Here is a 19,633-nt window from a genome sequence, read left to right as displayed (position 1 = left end):
CCCACCTCTACCCTTCAAGCAGCAAAGCCAGTACCCAGTCCCCTCCAAAAAACACACAGCGGCCAGAGATTGTAAAACGTGTATTAAATTTCACATCCACAGTGGGGAAGCCATCCTCACAGAGGTAAGAGTTCCAACCCAGTAACAACGGCAATGAGCCACCCCAGTATCGTTCAACCATCCATCGGAGACAGCAGGGGCTGGCTGCCGCCTCTGGACAGAGGTTTTCTCCTCTTTGCTGGTGGGGGCCGGCTGGGACCGCAGGGGGACACGACTGGAGTCTTAGGTGCCTTGGGGGTGCCATTCTGTTTCCGGAAGGCAGCTTTCTTGAGGGGCTGCTCTGGCACCCGCTGTTTCACCTCCTCAGCCCCTGTGGTGTTCCCCAGGGGCTGACCACGGTCCTCAGGCTGGAGAGCGGCCTGGGTCTTGGAGAGGGACGGCGCAGCACGTCTTTCCGTGTAGGTGCCCTTGGGAAGAGCATGCCGCTTCCGGAAGGCAGCTTTCTTGGAGGACTGCCGTTCGGGTGACTGTTGCTGTAGCTTCCCAGCTACCTTTGGTTCCCTGACCCCTGCTGCTTTTTCAGCTGGCTGACTGCTATCCTGCAGCTTTGAGGAAGCTTGGGCCTTTGTGACAGAAAACACAGTGGACACTTCTGAGTCTGTCCCTTTGGAGACGCCGTTCTGCTTCTGGAAGGAAGCCTTCTTGGGATGTTTCCGTTTCTGCAGCCGCTGCTTTGCTTGACCAGCCACCCTGGCCTTCTTGGCAGGCTGGCTGCTGCTCTCAGGCTGGGGGGTCACCTGCCCTTTCAGGTGGGGCAAGTCTAGGTTTGTAAGGGTGGATATCACAGAATTTCCTGAGGTTAAAATTAAACAGATGGTTTGAGAAAACAGGCCTCATCACTGGGTCTTGATCATTAGTGGAGGAGGAGGTAGGCAGAGGTATTAAAATAAGGAGATTGCTGGGGTACTATCTCTTGGCCAAGTGTTCCACACAACTGGGACGGTGCCTAAGAGCAGATTACCTGGCTTCATATCACTTAATATCACCTGGTCTTTACGCAAGTCATATTTGAACCCTGTATTAAAGAGAAGGCATCGCTACCCATCCCCATCCTTGGGCCAAAAGGTTTTCAGAGGAAGCTGTGCCCCCTTGAGGCCAGCAGGTGACAAGACACTCTAAGGAGGAGGCGAACGCTGAAAAAACCTGAAGCACTGGGCTTTTCTTTCCATCAGAAAAGATATTTTTTTCATGCAGAGTTTGATGAGATGCAGGAAAATAAGAATGCACACAGAGCAACTAGAAAAAGCTAGTCTTCATTAATGAAGACATATTAAATATGTATCTTTACAGTTACAGCAAAAAAAAAAAAAAAATGCAAGAAATTTTGCTACTTCTTAAAGAGGTTTTTGTTCTGTTAACATTCAGATGTGACTTTTGTTAAGAGGCATTGTTTATAAAGAGGAAACAAAATCAACTCAATAAGTCATGTTGTTTGTGTCCAGAGAAGCCCGCCTCTCCCTCTTCCAACTCAGCTCAGGGTGGCATCCCAGCAGGCAGAGCCCTCAGGCTTGTTTCAGAAAACCCCACCCCTCCCCTTGAGATCAAGGCCAGACTCCTCAAGATGGCTGAGGAAACGATCTGCAATTAGTGTGATGGGCTCTGAGAACGGACAGTTCTGAGGAGTCGCGTGCCAACCCAATGCTGACAAGGCTGGACTGGCAGAGGCCTATTACCAGTAAGGCAACCCTCGGCCAAGAAACCACACTCGCGCTGGGAATGCGTTTAGTGCCGAACAATTGCAGCCATTTGGCAGGATCAAGGAAAAGACCCCACCCACGTGAACCCTGTAACATACCGAATGGGGCCCAGCCTTGGGAACAACTCTAGCTGGGATGAAAGGGGTCTCTCACCCAAGCGTGCAAAGGCCAGGAGAGGGAGGAAAGGTGGAGAGGAGAGGTACAAAGAGCACACTGCTTACCTGTTTGGGACTGGGGGATAGAATTGGAGAATTTCTTGAACTTGGCAATAAAGAAACCGTCCACGTTGTGGGTGTGAGGGTAGAAGCGGCGGGTGGAGCGCAGGGTAGGGTGGAAGCGCCTTTCCCGGAAGCGGGTGAAGCCCTCCTGGCCAAAGTCCAGGCCCGTGGGCACCAGCCGCACGTTCCTTTTTCTCAGGGCGTAGTCTACCACCCACTCGTTCTCTTCCACCTGACGTGTGGGGGAGACAGAGACGGAAGGGAAAGCGGAGCTGGAGCCGAGGGGGTGCTGGGGGGTGCCGGCGCCAGCCCTGCCCCCTCTTGCCCCACGACAGGCCTCACCATGATGGAGCAGGTGCAGTAGACGAGGTAGCCCCCCGTCTTGGAGGCGGCGCTGACAGAGTCGATAGCGCTCAGGAGCAGCTCCTTTTGAAGGTGAGCGCAGCGCAAGACGTCCTTCTCATCCTGTCCCAGGACGGAGAGACCCACAGCGCTGGACTTTCTAAAGGTGGCCTCAGGAGACGTGAGCTGCTGACTGCCCACCTCCCACTCCGCTTCGCCAGCCCCACTTCCCCGAGACTTTTCAGCGGGTCCCCCAACCCCTGCACCTTGTTCGTCTTCACTGCTGGGTCCTTGGAGATGATACCGGTGCCACTGCAGGGGGCATCCAGCAGGACTCGGTCAAAGCCCCCCACCACCTGGGGAGAAAGGTAGGCTAAGTGGATGTTTTCGGCAACCTGAACCATACCGATTATTTCCTAAAGGGAGGTCTCAACATCCTGAGGTCGGGAAGGGAGCAGGTGAGGCGCCCCAGGAGAGACGCACAGCGGGGAGCCCCACCTTGGGAAACTGGCGCCCGTCATAGTGGCTGATGACGGTGTTGGTGACTCCCAGCCGGTGCAGGTTGCCCACGACGCTCCTGAGCCGCTCGGCGTTGGCGTCATTGGCGAGGATCACACCTGTGTTCTTCATGAGCTGGGCTGAAGGGAGGAGGGCAGTGCTCACCGGCAGCTCCTGTGCCTCCACACCTGCCGGCCACCCTCTAGCCCAAGACTCTGCCTATGAAGTCTCACCCCCTTCCCCAAATAAGCTGCAACCCCACCGGCTGCCCGGTCCGCACCGGCCCTGTGATGAGCGAGCCCGCCAGGATGGCTTTTCTGTTTGTTACTGAACGCGCTTCTGATCCTTCAGACTAAGTTACTTCTTCCAAGGGGTAACAGTTTAATAAAATGGTTACGACTAATTATACGTAGCTGTTACTGTTCCAGGGACTTGCATATGCGCACCTCGACCCTCACGACCCACGCGTAACGTAACGGCCAACACGAGCACCATCACCTCGCCGTTCCACGGTGCCCAAGGTTACGTGGGCAGTAAGAGGCCCAGAACCTGTGCTGCTGCCCACCCTGCTGACCGCCTGTGCAACCCCACCTCCTTTCATAAGCGGAGAGCCAGCTGAAGCCTAGCCCTGCCGGCCCTTCTCATACCTATGTAGCTGGTCTTTCCTCCAGGGGCACAACACATGTCCAGGATCCGCTCATGTTCCTGGGGTGCCAAGGCCATGACAGGCAACATGCTGGAGGCCCCCTGCAGCATGTAGTGTCCAGCCAGGTACTCGGGAGTGGCACCTGTGGATGAGGACCCGCCTGTGACATGCTGGGACGAGGGCAGGGGCGGAAGGGCTCCGGGGCGGGGAACACTTACCAATGGGCACCGAAGAATCATATACCACGAGTCCAGTCTTCGACCACTTGCCCAGGGGATCCAGGTTAACCCCACGATTGATCAGCGCCTGAAAATAAGATGGATGAAAGTGTTAAAACCTCGGAAGCTACTACACCCAGTAGGGGAATGGAGATATGAAACCCTGGTCCTGGCAGGAGGCCCGTGGCACCACAACCCCTAGAGCTTAGTCAAGACACAATCATCACAGGCGCACGGAACAGACTGTCCCATCGCGTCCCGTGGTCTCCTCTTCCTCAGGTTCTAACTCAAGGTCCGAATTCCATCCCAATGGAGCACACTGCCAGCTCCTGTCCTTTCATCTCCTGGAAATGGACCCCGACTTTCCAAGAGCCTCAGCCCCCTTGCCATCCTAAAACCTAGCATTATTGGTTATAGCAACGTTAAAGATAATTATCGAGTTACCTTCCAGGAGAGACAACAGAAGATAGACACCAGGAGACAGACAACACACAAGGCCACACCACTGCCTCTGGCACCAGGGTTTTAACCTGGGGCCCCTGAACCCCTGGAAACGAGGAGCTTAAAACACTGCTTGTGAGTGTGTGTCACGTCTTTTCCTGGGGATACACCAGCTTCTCAACGATCTACGAGGCAGACAACCCCCTCCCACTTCTCTGTGAGGCGGCACTTTCATCGTGATGCGGATGTCTCAGCCTTGTCACAGGGAGCAGAGGCTGAAGGGACGAGCTCCCCAATCGACAGAGGTCCTCAGCCCTGCCAGACAGACCCAGCGTGACACCAGGCCTAGGTCTGCCTCCTGGGACCATGCCTGTACCAAGAAATGCCTAGGTACTAAGACCCCCCCCCCACGCCCAGTGGGGTGGGACGGCGGGGGCGGGTGTCTCTGGGATTCAGTGCCGCCCTGAGACAAGCAAACCTCAGGGCCCACCCCTCACCTGAGCGAGGTCCCGGCGCCGGGTCTTCAAGGTATTGGTCCTGAGGGTGATGGGCCGAGGCACCTCATTGGCTTCCAAAAACTCCACCAGCTGGGACAGAGCATGGCAGGGAGCAGGTCAGGCTGGCCTAGGAGCGCAGCCAGAAAAGCAGAGAGCAAGGGGGCTGGTTGCTTTCTTACACAGTGTAAGAGAAGAGAGGGCGAGGAAAGAAAAGCATGAAGGGCATCAGAATGGCAAGTCGGTACCTCAGACAGAGGGAAGAGGTCCATGAGCTTGCCAAGGAGGAAGTCTCCATAGGAGTAGTAAGTGGCCAGATCCTTCCGAAGCCGCTGCAGATACTCAGAACGAGACCGACCTTCCTCCCGCTGAGTCCCAAAATCACGCAGCACTCCCACTATGTCTTGGATGCGCTTGTGAACTCGCTGCAAGTCTGGAACCTGGGCATGTGGACCTGTTAAGGAACTGCTTCCTGATTTCCTGGGGCCTGGAAATGCCTTCTCCCCAGCATCTCCCTCCGGCTCCCCCTGCCCCAGAAGGATATCCTGCTCCATCTCCCCAGCAGGGGGCAGCACAAAAGTCTCCCCCTTGTCTGCGTTGATCTGCAGGTCCCCTTCCATCTCATCCTCTTTGGGGCCTGACTCAGGGGACACTTTCTCCTCTTCCTCCTCTTCGTAGGTCTCCTCCTCACTCCACTGGCCCCTATAAACAGGTCCAAGAACAGAGTGGTTCACAGATCAAAGCAGACACCTCCTCCTTCCTCACATTTTCCTTCATCCCAGCCACTGCCTACTCTCCGCCCTAAGAGTTTCCAAAACTCACCCAGCAACAGCCTCCTGGGCCTTCTGCTTCCGAGCAGCCCTTTCAATGGGCAGCAACTGAATAAAGAGACAAAAGGCTGGTGATGCAAAGCTTGCCCTTCCACCAGCCCACAAAATACTTCCTACCTCTGTTTTTTTCCTAAATACAAATGTAACTCTTGCTCCCAGAAAGAAATTTAGACCCTGAACAAGTGAATATAAAAAAAAAAAAAAAAAGAAGTGAATATAAGATTGGCAAAATATTTACTGTTACTGAAGTGAGATGATGGATTGAAAGAGTTCGTTACATTGTTCTTCCCATACCCGTATGTACACGGGGGGCGGGACACACACACACACACACACACACACACACACACACACACACACACACACACACACACACACACTGCCCTGGGCACCCATTTTGCCATATTTTCCTCCACGCTTACTCTACATTTTTCACACAGTTAAAATCATGATTCATTTTCGAGTCTGTTTCTCGCCTTTTCTCATTCACAGATCACAAGCATTTTCGCAGACGTAATGGCCAAACGTTAACTTAGCACACGAGTGAACCATAGTTCACTTAAGCATGTTAGGCATTTTGGAAGTTTCCAGAGTTTTGGCATTATGGTCCACGTGGTGCCTGGAAATCGCAGAACAGTAGCTCTGCAGAGAGAAGGGGGGTCGGGGGAGAGGGGTGAAAGTGGGAACTTTCTTTCGATTACGCTTGAATCTTCCTAGTAACACACTCATATACTTAAACTGTATAATACACGATAACTTCTTACACTTCGGCAAGTAAACCTCTGTCTACGTTCTGGATCACCTTCCTCAGGTGGAATTACTAAGTGAAAAGGAAAAACCTTTTTAAGGTTCTCAGATACCAAATGCTTAAAAAAAAAAATTGTGTGCATTTCTAGTCCCATCAGTGGGGCCATACAAGTGTCCGCCTTACCACGTCCTCACCAGCACTGAGCGTCGTTACATTTTAAAGTGCTCTATCCTGTGGCTCTTTTAAACTTGCACATGCGCTGAGAGGAGGTGAGGGGCCACGAAAGTGACGGACACTAAAATCCCCTTTCTCCACTCAGGCTTATCCCTGTCACCGAGAGACAGTCTCAAGGATCTGGAAAGACTCTGAAAGGCAAGGACAGCTTTCTGAAGACCCAGAGAGATAAAGCTCACCTCTGCACCGTCATCCTCATCTTCGTCCTCTGAGCTGGAGTCAGCTCCATAGTCATCTACCATATCAGCGTCACTGTCCTCGGAGCCCCAAAGGTCCCCCTGGTTCACCACACCACCCCCTTCAGAGTCTTCCTCCTCTTCTTCCTCGTCACTGCTGTGGGTTGGTGCTGGGCGCTTCTTGCCTCGAGCACTGTTAAATAAGGACGGGGCTCCCTTCTTACTGGGTGCCTGGACAGCTCCTGCAGAGATCCCAGAGGGTTTGAAGAATCCTGGACTGAGGGCAGCCACACGCTGATGGAGCCTCTGTACTTTCTACCCCCAAGAACGTCCTCTGGCTGTTCCTTTCACTTCAGAAATACTCAACAAGCCCCTCCCTACCCAGGACCCAGAGGACTCCTCACGTGGCACCCTGCTCCTATGTCCACTGACCTTCTGATAGCTTTCCAGGCAATGGTTTGGCCCCAGGGGACTTATTCATCTCAGGGGCTTCAGCAGAGCCCAACCTCCTCCTGGCTGCCCTGAAAACATAAAAGGAGTGAGGAAATGGAACACACCTCTAGGCTCTGCCACTTCCCAGTGCAGGGAAACCTGACAGTCCCCAACAGCTCTTTCCATCAGCATGATCACATGGGAGCAGTGCCTAAAGATGAGTGGGACCAATTTAACCTGGGTAACGTAAGTCTAGACATGCACACTCACCTCTTTCGGGCACGACTGGACAGCCTCTTGAAATTTTCATCACCACCTGTTTAAAAAAAAAATTTTTTTAAACAGGCTGAACAGGAGGTTACAGGGGAAATGAAAAAGAAAGCAACGGGAAAGGAAATAAAAGGGAAGAGAATTAGAACACTAGTTAGAAGCAGTAGATGATAAGTCACTCCACTGTGCTCTACCGGGAGCTGGATAAGAGATGTAGAGGAGATGAATTCCACCTGGCTGTTCACCAGCCAAATCCAAACAGGGCCTCCCTCCAGACTGGTTTCAACAAACAGCATCACCATCATTCTGGTGACACAGATTCAAAACTTTCTTCTCCCCTTTCTTTTACTCTCAACTCATCAGTCACCAACCACAATAGATTTTACCTTTACAACTGCTGCTGTTCGTATGTTCTCCAAGAAACAGAAAATTTAAATCTCAACTCTGTCATTTAATAACTATTTACAGGTTAACCTCTCAGCACCCAATTCCTTGGCAGGGCTTCTCTCACAGGACACTGAGAATGAGAGGATACAATGTGTCCAAAGGCTTCCGTATAGTGTTTAGCATGTGCCAACACCTCAGTAAACTGCATCTTTTATATGATGTTCAACACAAACTACTTGCCCATTCTTCCCTGCCACCCAGTCTTCCATGCAGTAGATAATAACCATGCAGGAACCAGATCTGTGCTTTCCCATCTCCATGCCCTCAACAATGCAGTTCACAGTGACTGGACTATCCCCTTCCAACTTCCACTTGCTAAAATGTCACCCATTTTTCAAAACCCAACTGCTTCACAAAATCTTTTCAAACAAAACCTTCTCAAACTCTCTAACTCCGTGGGATCCCCCTTCCTCTGAACTCCCGCAGTGTTAAACCACACCTCTCCTTGCATGGGTACTTGTGTCCCAGTCGCATCTTCCCTAAGTTCTAAACGCTAAGAGAGTACCTCATTCCTACTTATTTCCTAGTAACTCATTAAAAGAAAATTCCGCTTGAACAGAAAGCGAACACACAAAATGACTAAAAAAACGGAAGGGTTGCGCTACAGATAAAAGAATAGCGCAAAAGCTGGAGAATCGGGAGAGGGAGCACGCCAGACCCTTACCTGCAGGCAAGAATTTGGCAAGTTCGGTCTCGGCACCTTTCTGTTTCCGGGCCTTTCGGCCCGGCCCGCGCTTCTCCTTCTTCGTAGGGTCCAATTTACGCCCCATGGTACTGGGGAAAACAAAACGGGAGACAGTAGAAGAGCGCGTATTGTAAGGGAAAGGCAGAACGCAGACGAAACGAAATGGAGCGGGAGAGGGTATCGCCTCCACCAAAACCTCGACTCAACAGCCCCTCGAGGCCTGGCCAAACCTCCACTCCACGCTGAGCCCCGGGCCCTGGGTCCCACGCCCTAGGTACCGCGTACTCCCACCCTCCCCACGCCCCAGTCCAGGTCAGCGCCTCACCCTTCCTTCCCCAACTTCCTCCAGACCCGCCTGAAGCCTCGGCTCACCTGGAAGCCAATCCAGCCCCGAGACGGGATTCGGAAGCAGGCGCGGAGCTCCACGTGCAGCCCAGGTCAGGCGCTCCGACGCCGCACCACGAAAACGTCTTACGCAGGCGCCCTGTGTGCCTGCCGAGGCCCCGCCTCTTCCGGTCTTCCGGTCCGCCGCGGAAGCCGGAACGTTTGCTTCCCCGGCCCGCGCGGGGCTGGGGGGGGGGGGGGCAGTGCGGCCGGGCACGATTCTCGGGCGGACCGCTCTGCTTTCCCCCCGGGCGGAGAAGGTGGTGCACCCAAGGCGTTTTCGGCTTCCCCGCCCTCCTCTCCGGGCATGGGCCTTTCGCCTCACTGCAGATTTGTCGGAAATACTGTACCCGAAAGCAGCCCCTTCCCCTCGAACGGAGGCGCCAGAGCCGGGCCCTCCTCCGCCCGACGTCGCCTCAAGATCGGGGGACCCCACGCCTGCGACGCGGAAACCCTCTTCCCTGACCCCAGACCCCGCGCTCCCCCTCAGGTAACGGTCCTCTCCGCCCAGGTTCCCGTCTTGGAGGTCGGGAGGAAGGCATCTCGCGTCCGGACTTCATTCACGCAAGTTAACAGAAAAACCGACTTCAGCCTTTCTTCAAATAGACAGCAAGGTGGCGCTTAGCTGTAAAAACTCTTCCAGCCCTTCGTTGGTTTTGTTTTCCCAACTCTGCGAGGAAGACCCCTTCATTTTATTCGCGCGACGTCCACAGCCCGGAGAAGTCCGCTTCCGCACCCTCGCGGAGCCAGGAGGCCGCGGTGTGGGCTGTGAACCCCGCTGTGCACAGGTGGGCTTGTCAGCACGCAGCCCGTGCACAGTGGGAACTCGGCTCTTTCGTGAAATCTCAGGACACAAGGAAACCCTTCGTCTCCAAACACACGTCCCAAGGCTCCCATCAGAAACATTCATCCACCTGCACCTACACCCACACTGAACGAGAGCACTAAAATACAAGGAAACTTTTATTTTCAATTTTCGTCAAGAAATTTGCTGTGGTTTTTTTATGCTTTTGGTTTTTTTTTTTTTTTTTTTCCACTTTATTTAATTCTAGCCACTCAGGGGCTGGAGCCGCTGGGTTCCTGGTATTAAAAAGATGCCAACAGAGGTAGCTGTGTCTCACCCAGGGGCCCGGCCCACTGTGAATACCCCCCAAAAAAGGAGAAAAAACACAAAATAAACCAACAAAATAAAACCAAAAGGAGGAAGAAATTCTGATCATTTTCTTCAAGCCTGTTGGGAACCCGCAACAGTTTGTGTGTAACAGACGTTACAGTGGGGAGAAGCCAGGGCCCGGAAGGCCAGCCCGCCAGCTCCCCGCAGATGGCGCCGGCGCTACTGCTGCATGTCTCTCCAGCAGGAAGGGCACCACTGCCCCTCACTCCCTCCCCTCCCCCAGTGCTCAGCGGGGCTGTTCCTCTACAACTTGGAAGATGGGGCAGAAGGAAGGAGAGGGTCTCTCAGGCCCCCAGGGGAGAAGCTGGGCAAGGGAAAGTGAGGAAGGTCACTGCTCAGCGGTGGAGGTGGTATCATCAATCTGGATCTTCACTGCTGCTGGGCTACCTATAGGAAGAGAAAGCCAAGGGAGTCAGAATTCCAGACTCCAGGAACCCACCTGATCCCAAGGGAACTCACTGGTAAGCCAGCCCCACCTGCCCAGTATGTAAAGCTAGGGACAGACAGCAGAGTTAAAAGTTCTAGAATGGCTCTGTTGGAAGGGCTGGCCAGACGAAAATGGTCCTATACCTGCTGTGGAGGTGGTTCAGGTGCCCGGTTTGCCAGGCGACTGAGAATATTACGCTCTGACATCTGTAGCCTCACAGCAACTGGGGGAATTCGGGCAATAGTAGCTGGGAGTCGAGTCACATCGGCTTTCATGTCACTCAGCAGTTCTTCTAGCTGTTTCAGAACTGCAGGGGGAAGAAAAAGAGGCGGTGAGCCATGGTAGTCAAGACCGAGGTCCATCTTTCCCATTAAGTGGACCCCCCCCACACACCCATTACTTCTCAATGACCAAGTGACTGATGTGCCGGAGTACTGTCTTTTGTCACCGAGTCACCTGACCTGGCTCCACCACACTCAAATTCCTGTCCCTCATATTCCAGTTCCAACTGTCCATGATTCTGTGCTTTCTAAAGCCAACTGTCCCTTGATCCCTATTGTCTCTATTTCCTCCACTTCTTCAATAGCTATTCCTATTGTTTCCTCTTCTCACTATCTTTCCTCTGCACCTTTGGAGCTGTCTCCCTTTTCCTTTGTAACAGCTTTCTTTTCCTCATTTCACCCTCCATCCCCCTCACAATGTCTTAACTTTAATTAAAAACAGAATGTTGAAAGCAGTCTAGAATTTGACAGGATCTTAAATCACCTTGTTACCTCTAAACTATCCCAGATCACACTATATTATTCTGCTTTGCTTTCCACCTCCAAGAACTGGAATACATTCAAGAGTTAAAAAGCAAAGAACTACTGTCCTTGACCGTCTCTAAGATGTTAGCTTCCTAAGAAGGAACGCAAGGACCCCCAGCACACCCTAAGCTCCCAGACAAAGAAAGGGGCTCCAAAAAAGGCTCCGACCTGAGAAGTAGGTGTGTGTCGGGGAGGGGCAGAGGAGGAAGGAGGCCAAGTCCACAGGAGGCAGGGGAGCCACTGGCTACCTTTGTGCAGGACCGCATTTGCTGGCTTGTTTCCCGCCATCGACTCCTTGGACAGGTGCTGATGACTCTCTGCCAAACACTCCACCTCAGCAAAGCGGGTGTTCAGGGCCATGGAAGGGTGAGAGGGGTCCTCTGACATGTTCAGGTAAGCCGCCCGACGCAGCTGCTCCTCAATCACCAGGGCTTGTTCTAAGAGCTGGACAAGAGAGAAACAGGAGATGGCAGCTGGACTGACACTCACTTTGCTCATTTCTCATGGGCCTCTCAGAACCCACACCTGGCCAGTTCAACATTCCATTGCCTTTTTCACCCCACTTTGAAGGTCTGTGTTTTTAAAGCTCTTTACCCTTTATTGATTCACTCTTATACAAAAATGATAAATCCTCAATTTAGAAAATACAGAATTGTATAAAGAATTAAAATCACAATTCCACCTCCGAGAGCTACTGTTAACATTCTGAGGTTTTCTGTTACATGTTTTCTACAAAATTAAGATTCTATATACGTATTTATATTGTTTTCACTCAAAGTTACATGGTAAGCCTCTTCCCTTGTTATTAGCTGCTCTTTATAAAAGATGACATTTTTCCCCCATTCTTTTTCAAATTCTTTTCCCGTTTAGGTTATTACAGAATACAGATGACTTAATGGTTGCATGGCAGTCCATCTACCCTATCAAGTTGTTTTACTCTCTAAAATTATTCCTGTTGTTTCTCTTCTTTCATCTCTATATCTCACTCCCATTCCTTTCCTTCCTCAATAGGCAACCCTTCTGATATACCTACTGTGTGTCTTTTTGTGGGTTTTCTTGAAGACAGTATTGTTTCATGTGCACATTTCTCATTTACAGAATGTTTTTCTGTACATTATAAAATGCTTTTTCATTTCCCCACTACATACCTTTTTTAAAGGTCCATTTATGTTACAAAACGTGTATTTTGTTGCTGCCAACTGTTTCTTAATGCTCGGTGATGTGAACCCACATTTTACCTACCCACACTCCCAATGTCAAACATCTAGGTTGCCTCCAGGCCCCACCACCAAAAATCATAACGCAACGAACACCTGCACATGTCACCTGATGGAGCTGTGTAAAACGGCCTTTGAAATACACTTCAAGGGACAGAATGTTGATTCATGACTTACGAGACTTATTTTACTCAAGTATCCACTGGTTCTTAAAAAGAATGAATCCACCAGGGGTCAGGAGAAAGGACAGTATGAGAATGGACTACTGTTTCTTCCAGAAGACCTGGCTCCGTTCAGGCCTAACTTATCCCCAAACAGACCGAGCACCTCCTTTCAATCTATATACCACCCTGTCTCCTTCACCAACTCCCCTCCCTCTTGCCCCGAACTATGAGCTTTCTCCAGGATCAGCATTCTCCCAAGAGCTCTCTCCCCTCCTGGCATCAGCCAGCACCTCTATGCAAGTGAGTTGGTGCTTTTCAAACATGCATCTCAAGCACTGATAGTTCTGACCCCACTCGTGCATGGTTGATCACTTTGATCCCACTTGTTTAACGGTGGTGGGAGTACTGGGAGGATATTTACTTGTGAAGAACACCAAATGGCTTGTCTAAAATTGAACTGAACTTTTTTCTACAAACTGCTCCCTCTCCTCACTTCCCTGATCTGCCAATTTACTTTCTCAGTGACTCAGACTCAAAACTTCAGTTATTTTTGGAGTCTCACTCCTTTGTATCTCAAATTCAATAAAGTAACTCAGGGGTCAGCAAACTATGGCCTGTGGGCCAAATCTGGGCCACTGCCTGTTTTTGGATGGCCCAAGAGCTAAGAATGGGTTCTTCATTTTTAAATGGTTGAAAAAAAATCAAAATAATAGTTTATAAAGCTTCATAAAAATTATATGAAGTTCAAATTTTAGTGTCAATAAATCAAGTTTTACTGGAACATATTCATACTTATCACCTATGGCTGCTTGCCCACTATGACAGAGCTGAGTGTCAGTGTCTCACAAAGCTTGAATTACTCTGGCCCCTTAACAGAAAATGTTTGCTGACCCCTACAGTAAATCAGTAAATCCTGTAAATTCCTTGGTGCTTCATTCCCTTTATCTTTTATTTATTTATTTAGTATTTATTTATTTGGCTGCACCGGGTCTTAGTTGCAGCACGCTGGATCTTAGTTGTGGCACGGGGGATCTAGTTCCCTGACCAGGGATCAAACCCGGGCCCCCTGCACTGGGAGTACAGTCTTAACCACTGGACCACCAGGGAAGTCCCTCGTTCCCTTTATCTTATCCTTCTCATTTTCCACAACCAGCATCACAGACGAGCCCTTACTACCTCATGACTATATGATAGTTCTGTAATCTCATGAATGTTCTGTTTCAGTTTCCCTTGGTTGTATCAAAACCCTTCACAAACCCTCAATGGCTGCCCATGAACTATAAGGTAAAGTCCAAACTCTCTCATCTGGTGCCAAAAACCTACCTACCGACCTCCAGCCTTACTTCTCTCTCCAACTTACCTCCCACCATCACCAACACAAGTGTCTTCTACACCCCACCTGGACTATTTGCTGTTTCCAAACACCATAAGCTCTACAGGCTCTGTCTTTGCCTAACCTAATTCTTTTGATCAAAGGGCCTTCCATTTCTATCCGGCGATCTCTATTACATTCACCAAAACTTCATTCCAATGCCATCTTCTCCCTGGAGCATTTGTGAGCTCTCCCCACTCCCCACATTCCCTCTGGAGAACTTCCTTAAGGATTTAGCAGTCTCCCTCGCAACACACAGAATGACATTCATCTGACCACACATCTGCCTCTACGTTAAACTGAGAGCTCCTTGAGAACAGGCACCAGGCCTGCCCCTGGCCCACCCATTCCCTAGCACGTGATATTTGAAGGTTTATTAGTGTACGTTTCTTATTCCCCCAATTATACTCAGCGTTAAGATCCACGTGTCTCATCTCCATGGTATCCCATTATGATGGTCTGCACACAAGGTGCCCTTAATATGCATCTGCTGAGTTCCTGAGGAAAACTCCCCTTCAGTCCTGGGCGTATCAGCCCTAGTGATTCTGAAAATGGAGCTCTACACCTTTGCGTCTACCCCACCCTTCATCCACACAGACCCAGAAAAAAGTACCACCAGCCCACTGGCAGCGCTGCCTCCTCAGAGATCCAATTCAGTCCCACCTCTGCATCTTTCCTCCTGAACACTCCAGCCTACCGTGTTCCCCCAGCACACCCACTGCACTGGTCTGTGTCCTGCGTCAGGCACAGTCACCTTCAGCCCTTAACCAGCTGGTTAACCTTCAGGTCTGTATGTGTTGATCTCTAATATTTAAGATACTTGGGAGCAAAGCCTTTCACAGGATACAAAGCGAAGTGCACAGGGGAACACAATAATCGATGTGGCTGAATGAGCAGACCCCCTCCTTTAGTCCCTTCTGCATTTTAAAGGCTGCCACGTCAACGCTGTATTCCTCCTCGTCCTGCTCACCTTGAACCTTCGGGCTAGAAACTTATTCTTGATCTCTAAGAAATTGCCACGGTTCATTTCACCCTTGAAAGGCTCATTGAGGATAGCATAGCGTGGGTCATTCTGGATGTCCTGCCACCGGGCATAGCCATGGCTATTGGAAAATTAATTGCTCAGGAAAAACGAAACAAGGAAATTAAGAACTTCAAACTGTGGACCCTCAGAAACCTTCACCAAGGACCTCAGCCCCAACTCAGGCAAAGGATACTTTATGATGCCAGCCAGCAGCCAGTAGTCATGCCGTCGGTGCCAGATCTCATAAGTCTTCTTGGTGACTGTGGCTGCCCGCTCCTCATTCTGCCAGAGGGAGTGCAACTCTGAAGAGGAATTTAGGGAAGGTTGGGGAGAAAAAGAAAGGCAAACATCTGTGAGAATTCAAAAAGCTATTTATTCCTGATTCCCAGATACCAACTTGATACGCCTCTGGCTTTCTAACATGGACCCCAGAGGGGTGTGCAGTCAGCCTGGCATTCTCTCTATGAGAGGTAAAGTCTCTGTACCCTGGTTTCTGACAAGAACCCTGGTTTCACCTCGAATCCATCTAACCCCCGTGGGCCCCTCTTTTTCATACCAGTAAAACCGCCATCTGCAATGTTGAACATGAAACGCTGTTTAATATTTTTCTTCTGCTTCTCATCATTCAGGTCCTTGGGGGTCTCTCCATTCTGAAGCATCACCTCTTTTTTCTCTTCTTCTTCTTTCTTCTCCTCTACAGGACATGCAGAAGAAAAATGTCAGCTCCAGACAGAAGCCAGCACCATAGCCCTTACCCATACATAGCACCATATGCTACAAGATACCCACCCACCTCCACCCTTTCTCCACAGAAGTGTTCTTAAACCCAGGAAAAGGTGCCACTGGCCCACTGACAGCCACGTGTGGGGAGAGGTGGAGTCTTTTAGCTTGGGATAAAATGATTATATGGGTATGGATCGGGGAACCTGGGGGTGGAGGGGTGTCCAAGAGATAAAGTCCTTCCTTTCAGCTTTAGAGTCCTTTTAAAAGCACAGTCAGCTTCTCCAAACACCCACCTTTGTCCTCCACCACAATGGGAATCAGATCGACTGCTGACTTCTCCTCCACCTTCTCCACATCAGCAATACCTGGGAGAACAGATGGCACTGAGAGCATATCTAAGGAAGTGTATTCTCTGTTCTACACTATATCCTGAACCTAAATCATGATGAAAGTCATAAAAGGTGTCTTGAGAGAGAAAAAGCCCACAGTTTAAAATCAAGGGTACAAGATTCTTCAGTGTGTCACTTCCTCTGGACTTCCCTCCAGCCGGGCTGCAAGCCCAAGAGCAACTGTGGTTCACAGGGATCTGCAGTGTGTGAAAATGTACATACCTTTGGGATCTGTCTCCATTGGTTCCTCTGTTCTCTCCTTGACCTCTGCCTTTTCCACTTTCTCCTCTCCCTCGGGAGGCTCAACAAGGACTTTTTCATCCTCTGAGGCAGGGGCAGGGGGCTGTGTACACTTCAAAGGAAAGAAGAAAGAGGCTGAAGCAGACAAGCCAGCACCCAAGGGGAAGAACAGGCTTATCCGTCTGCCTTTGGTGTGGCATCCAGTCACCCCCGTCTCTTACCTCAACAGTGGCTTCAGGGGCTGCAGATTTCACTTCCTTTTCTCCTTCTGCACTGTCTTCTTCTTTGAGGCTATTTTCCTCTATTTTTATCCCATCCTCTGCACACCAATAATAGACATTCATTAGGAAGAAGGTCCCAGATCAGAGAGAAGGTCACACCTTCTCAGTTTGTCTCATCTTAAACTGTCCTCTCGTGCCTTTAAGAGCCAGCCCTATTCTTAGGACAGCCCTCCTAAACTGAGAGGGAGATTGCTGTGTGTCCTGCCAGACTCCCCTGTTAGAACTGAGTACAGGGAAACAGAAAAAGCAAAGGCCAGGACAAGAAGAAAAGGATAGAAAACAACAGTCCAGGCAGACTTACCAGCAGGTGGGGCAGGTGCAGGAGTATTGGGTTGTGTGTCCCCTGGAGTGGAGGGTGTGGGAGTCTTTGGGGAAGGTGACCCTGGCTGTGACATTTTCTTGTTTTCCTCTACTTCCGCAAGTTCGGGCATGCTCCAGCGCCCATTAACGTGTTCAAACTCCTGAACCTGCAGCAACGGGACAAGATGCTGAAGACCCAATTCCATCTAGGTTCCTTTCCTGCTGGCTCTCCAGTTTCACCTAGAAACCCCTGAACGATGGAGGGAGGTTCTGGGCTCACCTTCTTGCGAATCAAGGACATGACACCAATCCTAGTAAGGACGTGCTGGCGAGACAGGCCTTCTCGGGGTACACCATCAGCAAAGGTCTCGGCCCCGTCTGCTCCCGGCTCACATAAATGCCGCATAAAAAGAGAGACGTAAGCCCTGCAGTAAACAAATAGAGAAATGGGTTAAACAGCAATCATGCCAACTCCTAGATCAGATTCTTTCCCACCCGCAGTCAGGCATCACCCCAGACAACAACTATGGCTCCATTTGAGGCAAAGCCCACCATCGTGCTGAAAGCTGGTCTCCAGACCCCACACCATGTCCCAGGTCCTCTTCCAGGGAAGCGAGGAGTACAAGGAACGCTATTACTAACAGCTTCCCTTGCCAAGGTCAGCAGAGGAGACAGCCGCTGTCCTGCGTAGCCTGCACTAGTACTGTGGAGTGACCAGAGACTAAAAGCCCTTGCTCTACACCAGTCATTCCTGCTCTCAACTTACTTGAACTCCTTCTCTGACTTGCCTCGCAGATCTCTCACAAGCCACTGGGTGGTAAAAGCATCCTGAGGTGGCATCCCATATCGCATAATCGCATTGAGAAAGGCTTTTCGCTGACGAGCGTTAAAGCCAAGAACCTGGGGGGAGAAGGAACCTAGGTGAGAGAAGGAGTAGACCTTACCCCACCAAAGACCTGACAGCAGCACTCACCCAACCTTCCCTAGAACGGAACGGTACTTACTTCAATATTCCCACCAACACGGGCCAACAGAGGAGGCAATGGCTTATCTTTATCATTCCGCAGGCCCTTGCGACTGGGCCTGCGGGGAGCTGCGAGAAGAAAAGGATGCGTGAGCGACACCGATAGGGATATTAGACAAGGCAGTATTTTAAAAATCCAGCAGAAAGGCATAGCCCTCACCTTCTGAACGTTCATCAAAGTCTTCATCACCTTCCTCTGAGGCCACTGAATAATCGGACTGGTTGTCGGACTGGTCGTCCTGCCAATCTGGAGGGAGAGAGGGCAGATGAGCGGGGCCCACTGCTCTAGTGGAACGGCCCATGGGTTGGGGGCGGGGCCGGCCACACACACCTCGGTCCTCCTGGGAGCCATCATTGTAGTTGACCTGTTTACGGATTCTTTTTCCTTTGCCCAGATTGCGGGCCAGATCTTCTTGCTGCTGCTCATAATGGTGCCGCAGCAATTTCTCCCAGTAGTCAGGATCCACACTTTCTTCCTGTTTTATGATTTCCCGTTCTACCTCCTCTTCCTCCTGGGACAGAGGGAGGGCCAGGACTCAGGGGTGCTGAAGTCGGCACCACCAGCTACCCCTGGTCCTCACAGTCCCCATTCTGCTATAGCTCCTTCTCATGACTGGACTCTGAAATACTTGGTGAGCCTGCTTGGACCTAAGAGCTTAAAAGAAATTTAATGGACAAGACATGGTTGGTTCCTCGTGGTTATGTTTAGATTAGCAGTCAAAATAACTAAAGAAAAATATAGGATGGAGCTGTTATCACAAGAGAAGAATGAAGAGACAGTATGTTTTCTTTTAACCCCTTTCACTGATGCATATACAGCTGCGAGACAGTAAAATGAAGAAAAGTGAGGTTACAGCCTTAGCGAGGTAGAATGGAGAAGCTTCTGAAATACTGCAAAAGATTCTCCCAGGAGATAAAGCAGAAGGGCCATAAGCCCTTTCTGTTCTTCATAAACTTCATAAAAGTTTACCAACTGTGAAAAAAAATTATATATATCCTCTTATATCCCAATAGTGTTTATGCTCCTTTGAAAGTCTTACCTTTTTTTCAGATCGTTCAGGACCACTTAATTCCAAATCCCTTACATTAGAATTAAGCTGCTGCTAACAGCATAATACTAGAAACAACCTAAGTATCCATCATTATGGAACTTGAATAAACTATGGGGGGTGAAAAGGGTGAAGAGAGTCAAAAGGTATAAACTTCCAGTTATAAAATAAATAAGTCATGGTGATTTTATGTATAGCATAGTAACTATAGTTATAAACTTCCAGTTATAAAATAAATAAGTCATGGTGACTTTACGTATAGCATAGTAACTATAGTTAATACCATACTGCACATTTGAAAGCTGCTAAAAGAGCAGCCCTCAAAAGTTCTCATAGGAAAAAAAAAAATGTATCAAATCATTATGTTGTACGCCTGAAACTAATATAATGGCATATGTCAATTATATCTCAATATATTCTGGTACTTCCAAACAAGGACATATTATGCAGCAAATAAAGGGGTGGGGAGGGGGGAAAGCTCTTTGGGTACTGATTTGGACGAAATCTTCCAAGATTTATTAGGTGGATAAAAATAAGGTACAGAATGTCACGTATAAGAAACCACTTTCCTTATGCAGCAACATGGATGCAAGTAGAGATTATCATACTAAGTGAAGTAAGAA

At 50.0% G+C, this 19,633-nt stretch overlaps 2 protein-coding genes and 1 non-coding gene across 19 annotated transcripts in view; all 3 read right to left on the bottom strand.

Moving 5' to 3' along the window:
- Positions 1 to 63: 63 nt before the first annotated feature.
- On the bottom strand, positions 64 to 8,938 carry NOP2 (NOP2 nucleolar protein). The gene is made up of 16 exons (XM_032644328.1): positions 8,809 to 8,938; positions 8,416 to 8,525; positions 7,305 to 7,350; positions 7,035 to 7,123; positions 6,606 to 6,844; positions 5,437 to 5,492; positions 5,159 to 5,316; positions 4,863 to 5,062; positions 4,618 to 4,707; positions 3,680 to 3,767; positions 3,463 to 3,603; positions 2,816 to 2,955; positions 2,584 to 2,673; positions 2,318 to 2,440; positions 1,979 to 2,207; positions 64 to 853 (listed from the first exon to the last, which is right to left on the bottom strand). Exons 2-16 carry the CDS (start codon positions 8,519 to 8,521, stop codon positions 174 to 176), a joined length of 2,475 nt encoding a protein of 824 aa, XP_032500219.1. The 5' UTR covers positions 8,522 to 8,525; positions 8,809 to 8,938; the 3' UTR covers positions 64 to 173.
- An 832-nt stretch (positions 8,939 to 9,770) lies between these two features.
- CHD4 (chromodomain helicase DNA binding protein 4) overlaps positions 9,771 to 19,633 on the bottom strand; it is a 30,134-nt gene continuing 20,271 nt past the window's right edge. For 5 of the 17 annotated variants that reach the window (XM_032644316.1, XM_032644320.1, XM_032644327.1 and 2 more), the window contains 15 exons: positions 18,293 to 18,473; positions 18,122 to 18,208; positions 17,942 to 18,030; positions 17,704 to 17,837; positions 17,218 to 17,362; positions 16,939 to 17,104; positions 16,578 to 16,675; positions 16,339 to 16,468; positions 16,021 to 16,092; positions 15,561 to 15,698; positions 15,198 to 15,306; positions 14,951 to 15,083; positions 11,473 to 11,671; positions 10,565 to 10,728; positions 9,813 to 10,381 (listed from right to left, as the gene is read on the bottom strand). In XM_032644316.1, coding sequence (XP_032500207.1) covers positions 10,364 to 10,381; positions 10,565 to 10,728; positions 11,473 to 11,671; positions 14,951 to 15,083; positions 15,198 to 15,306; positions 15,561 to 15,698; positions 16,021 to 16,092; positions 16,339 to 16,468; positions 16,578 to 16,675; positions 16,939 to 17,104; positions 17,218 to 17,362; positions 17,704 to 17,837; positions 17,942 to 18,030; positions 18,122 to 18,208; positions 18,293 to 18,473 — 1,863 coding nt within the window. In that variant the 3' untranslated portion in view covers positions 9,813 to 10,363. Of the gene's footprint in view, positions 10,382 to 10,564; positions 10,729 to 11,472; positions 11,672 to 14,950; positions 15,084 to 15,197; positions 15,307 to 15,560; positions 15,699 to 16,020; positions 16,093 to 16,338; positions 16,469 to 16,577; positions 16,676 to 16,938; positions 17,105 to 17,217; positions 17,363 to 17,703; positions 17,838 to 17,941; positions 18,031 to 18,121; positions 18,474 to 19,633 lie in introns of all 17 variants that reach the window. The other 12 variants (XM_032644310.1, XM_032644313.1, XM_032644314.1 and 9 more) reach the window with 5 other exon arrangements.
- LOC116761412 lies at positions 16,760 to 16,899 on the bottom strand. Its single transcript, XR_004351982.1, has one exon.

This window comes from Phocoena sinus, chromosome 10 (assembly GCF_008692025.1).
Source record: "Phocoena sinus isolate mPhoSin1 chromosome 10, mPhoSin1.pri, whole genome shotgun sequence".
Classification (NCBI taxonomy): domain Eukaryota; kingdom Metazoa; phylum Chordata; class Mammalia; order Artiodactyla; family Phocoenidae; genus Phocoena; species Phocoena sinus.
Note: the sequence above shows the minus strand (reverse complement) of the source record. Positions and strands in the feature narration are given on the sequence as shown.

What these genes read in the sequence shown, in the direction of transcription:
- NOP2 (XM_032644328.1), bottom strand. Translation starts at nt 8,521, where the DNA reads ATGGGGCGTAAATTGGACCCTACGAAGAAGGAGAAGCGCGGGCCGGGC. An exon ending in TGCCAAATTCTTGCCTGCAG is followed by an intron (nt 7,351 to 8,415) that starts GTAAGGGTCTGG and finishes TTTTTTAAACAG; the next exon opens with GTGGTGATGAAAATTTCAAG. An exon ending in CAGCAGTGAAGACGAACAAG is followed by an intron (nt 2,441 to 2,583) that starts GTGCAGGGGTTG and finishes GTCCTGGGACAG; the next exon opens with GATGAGAAGGACGTCTTGCG.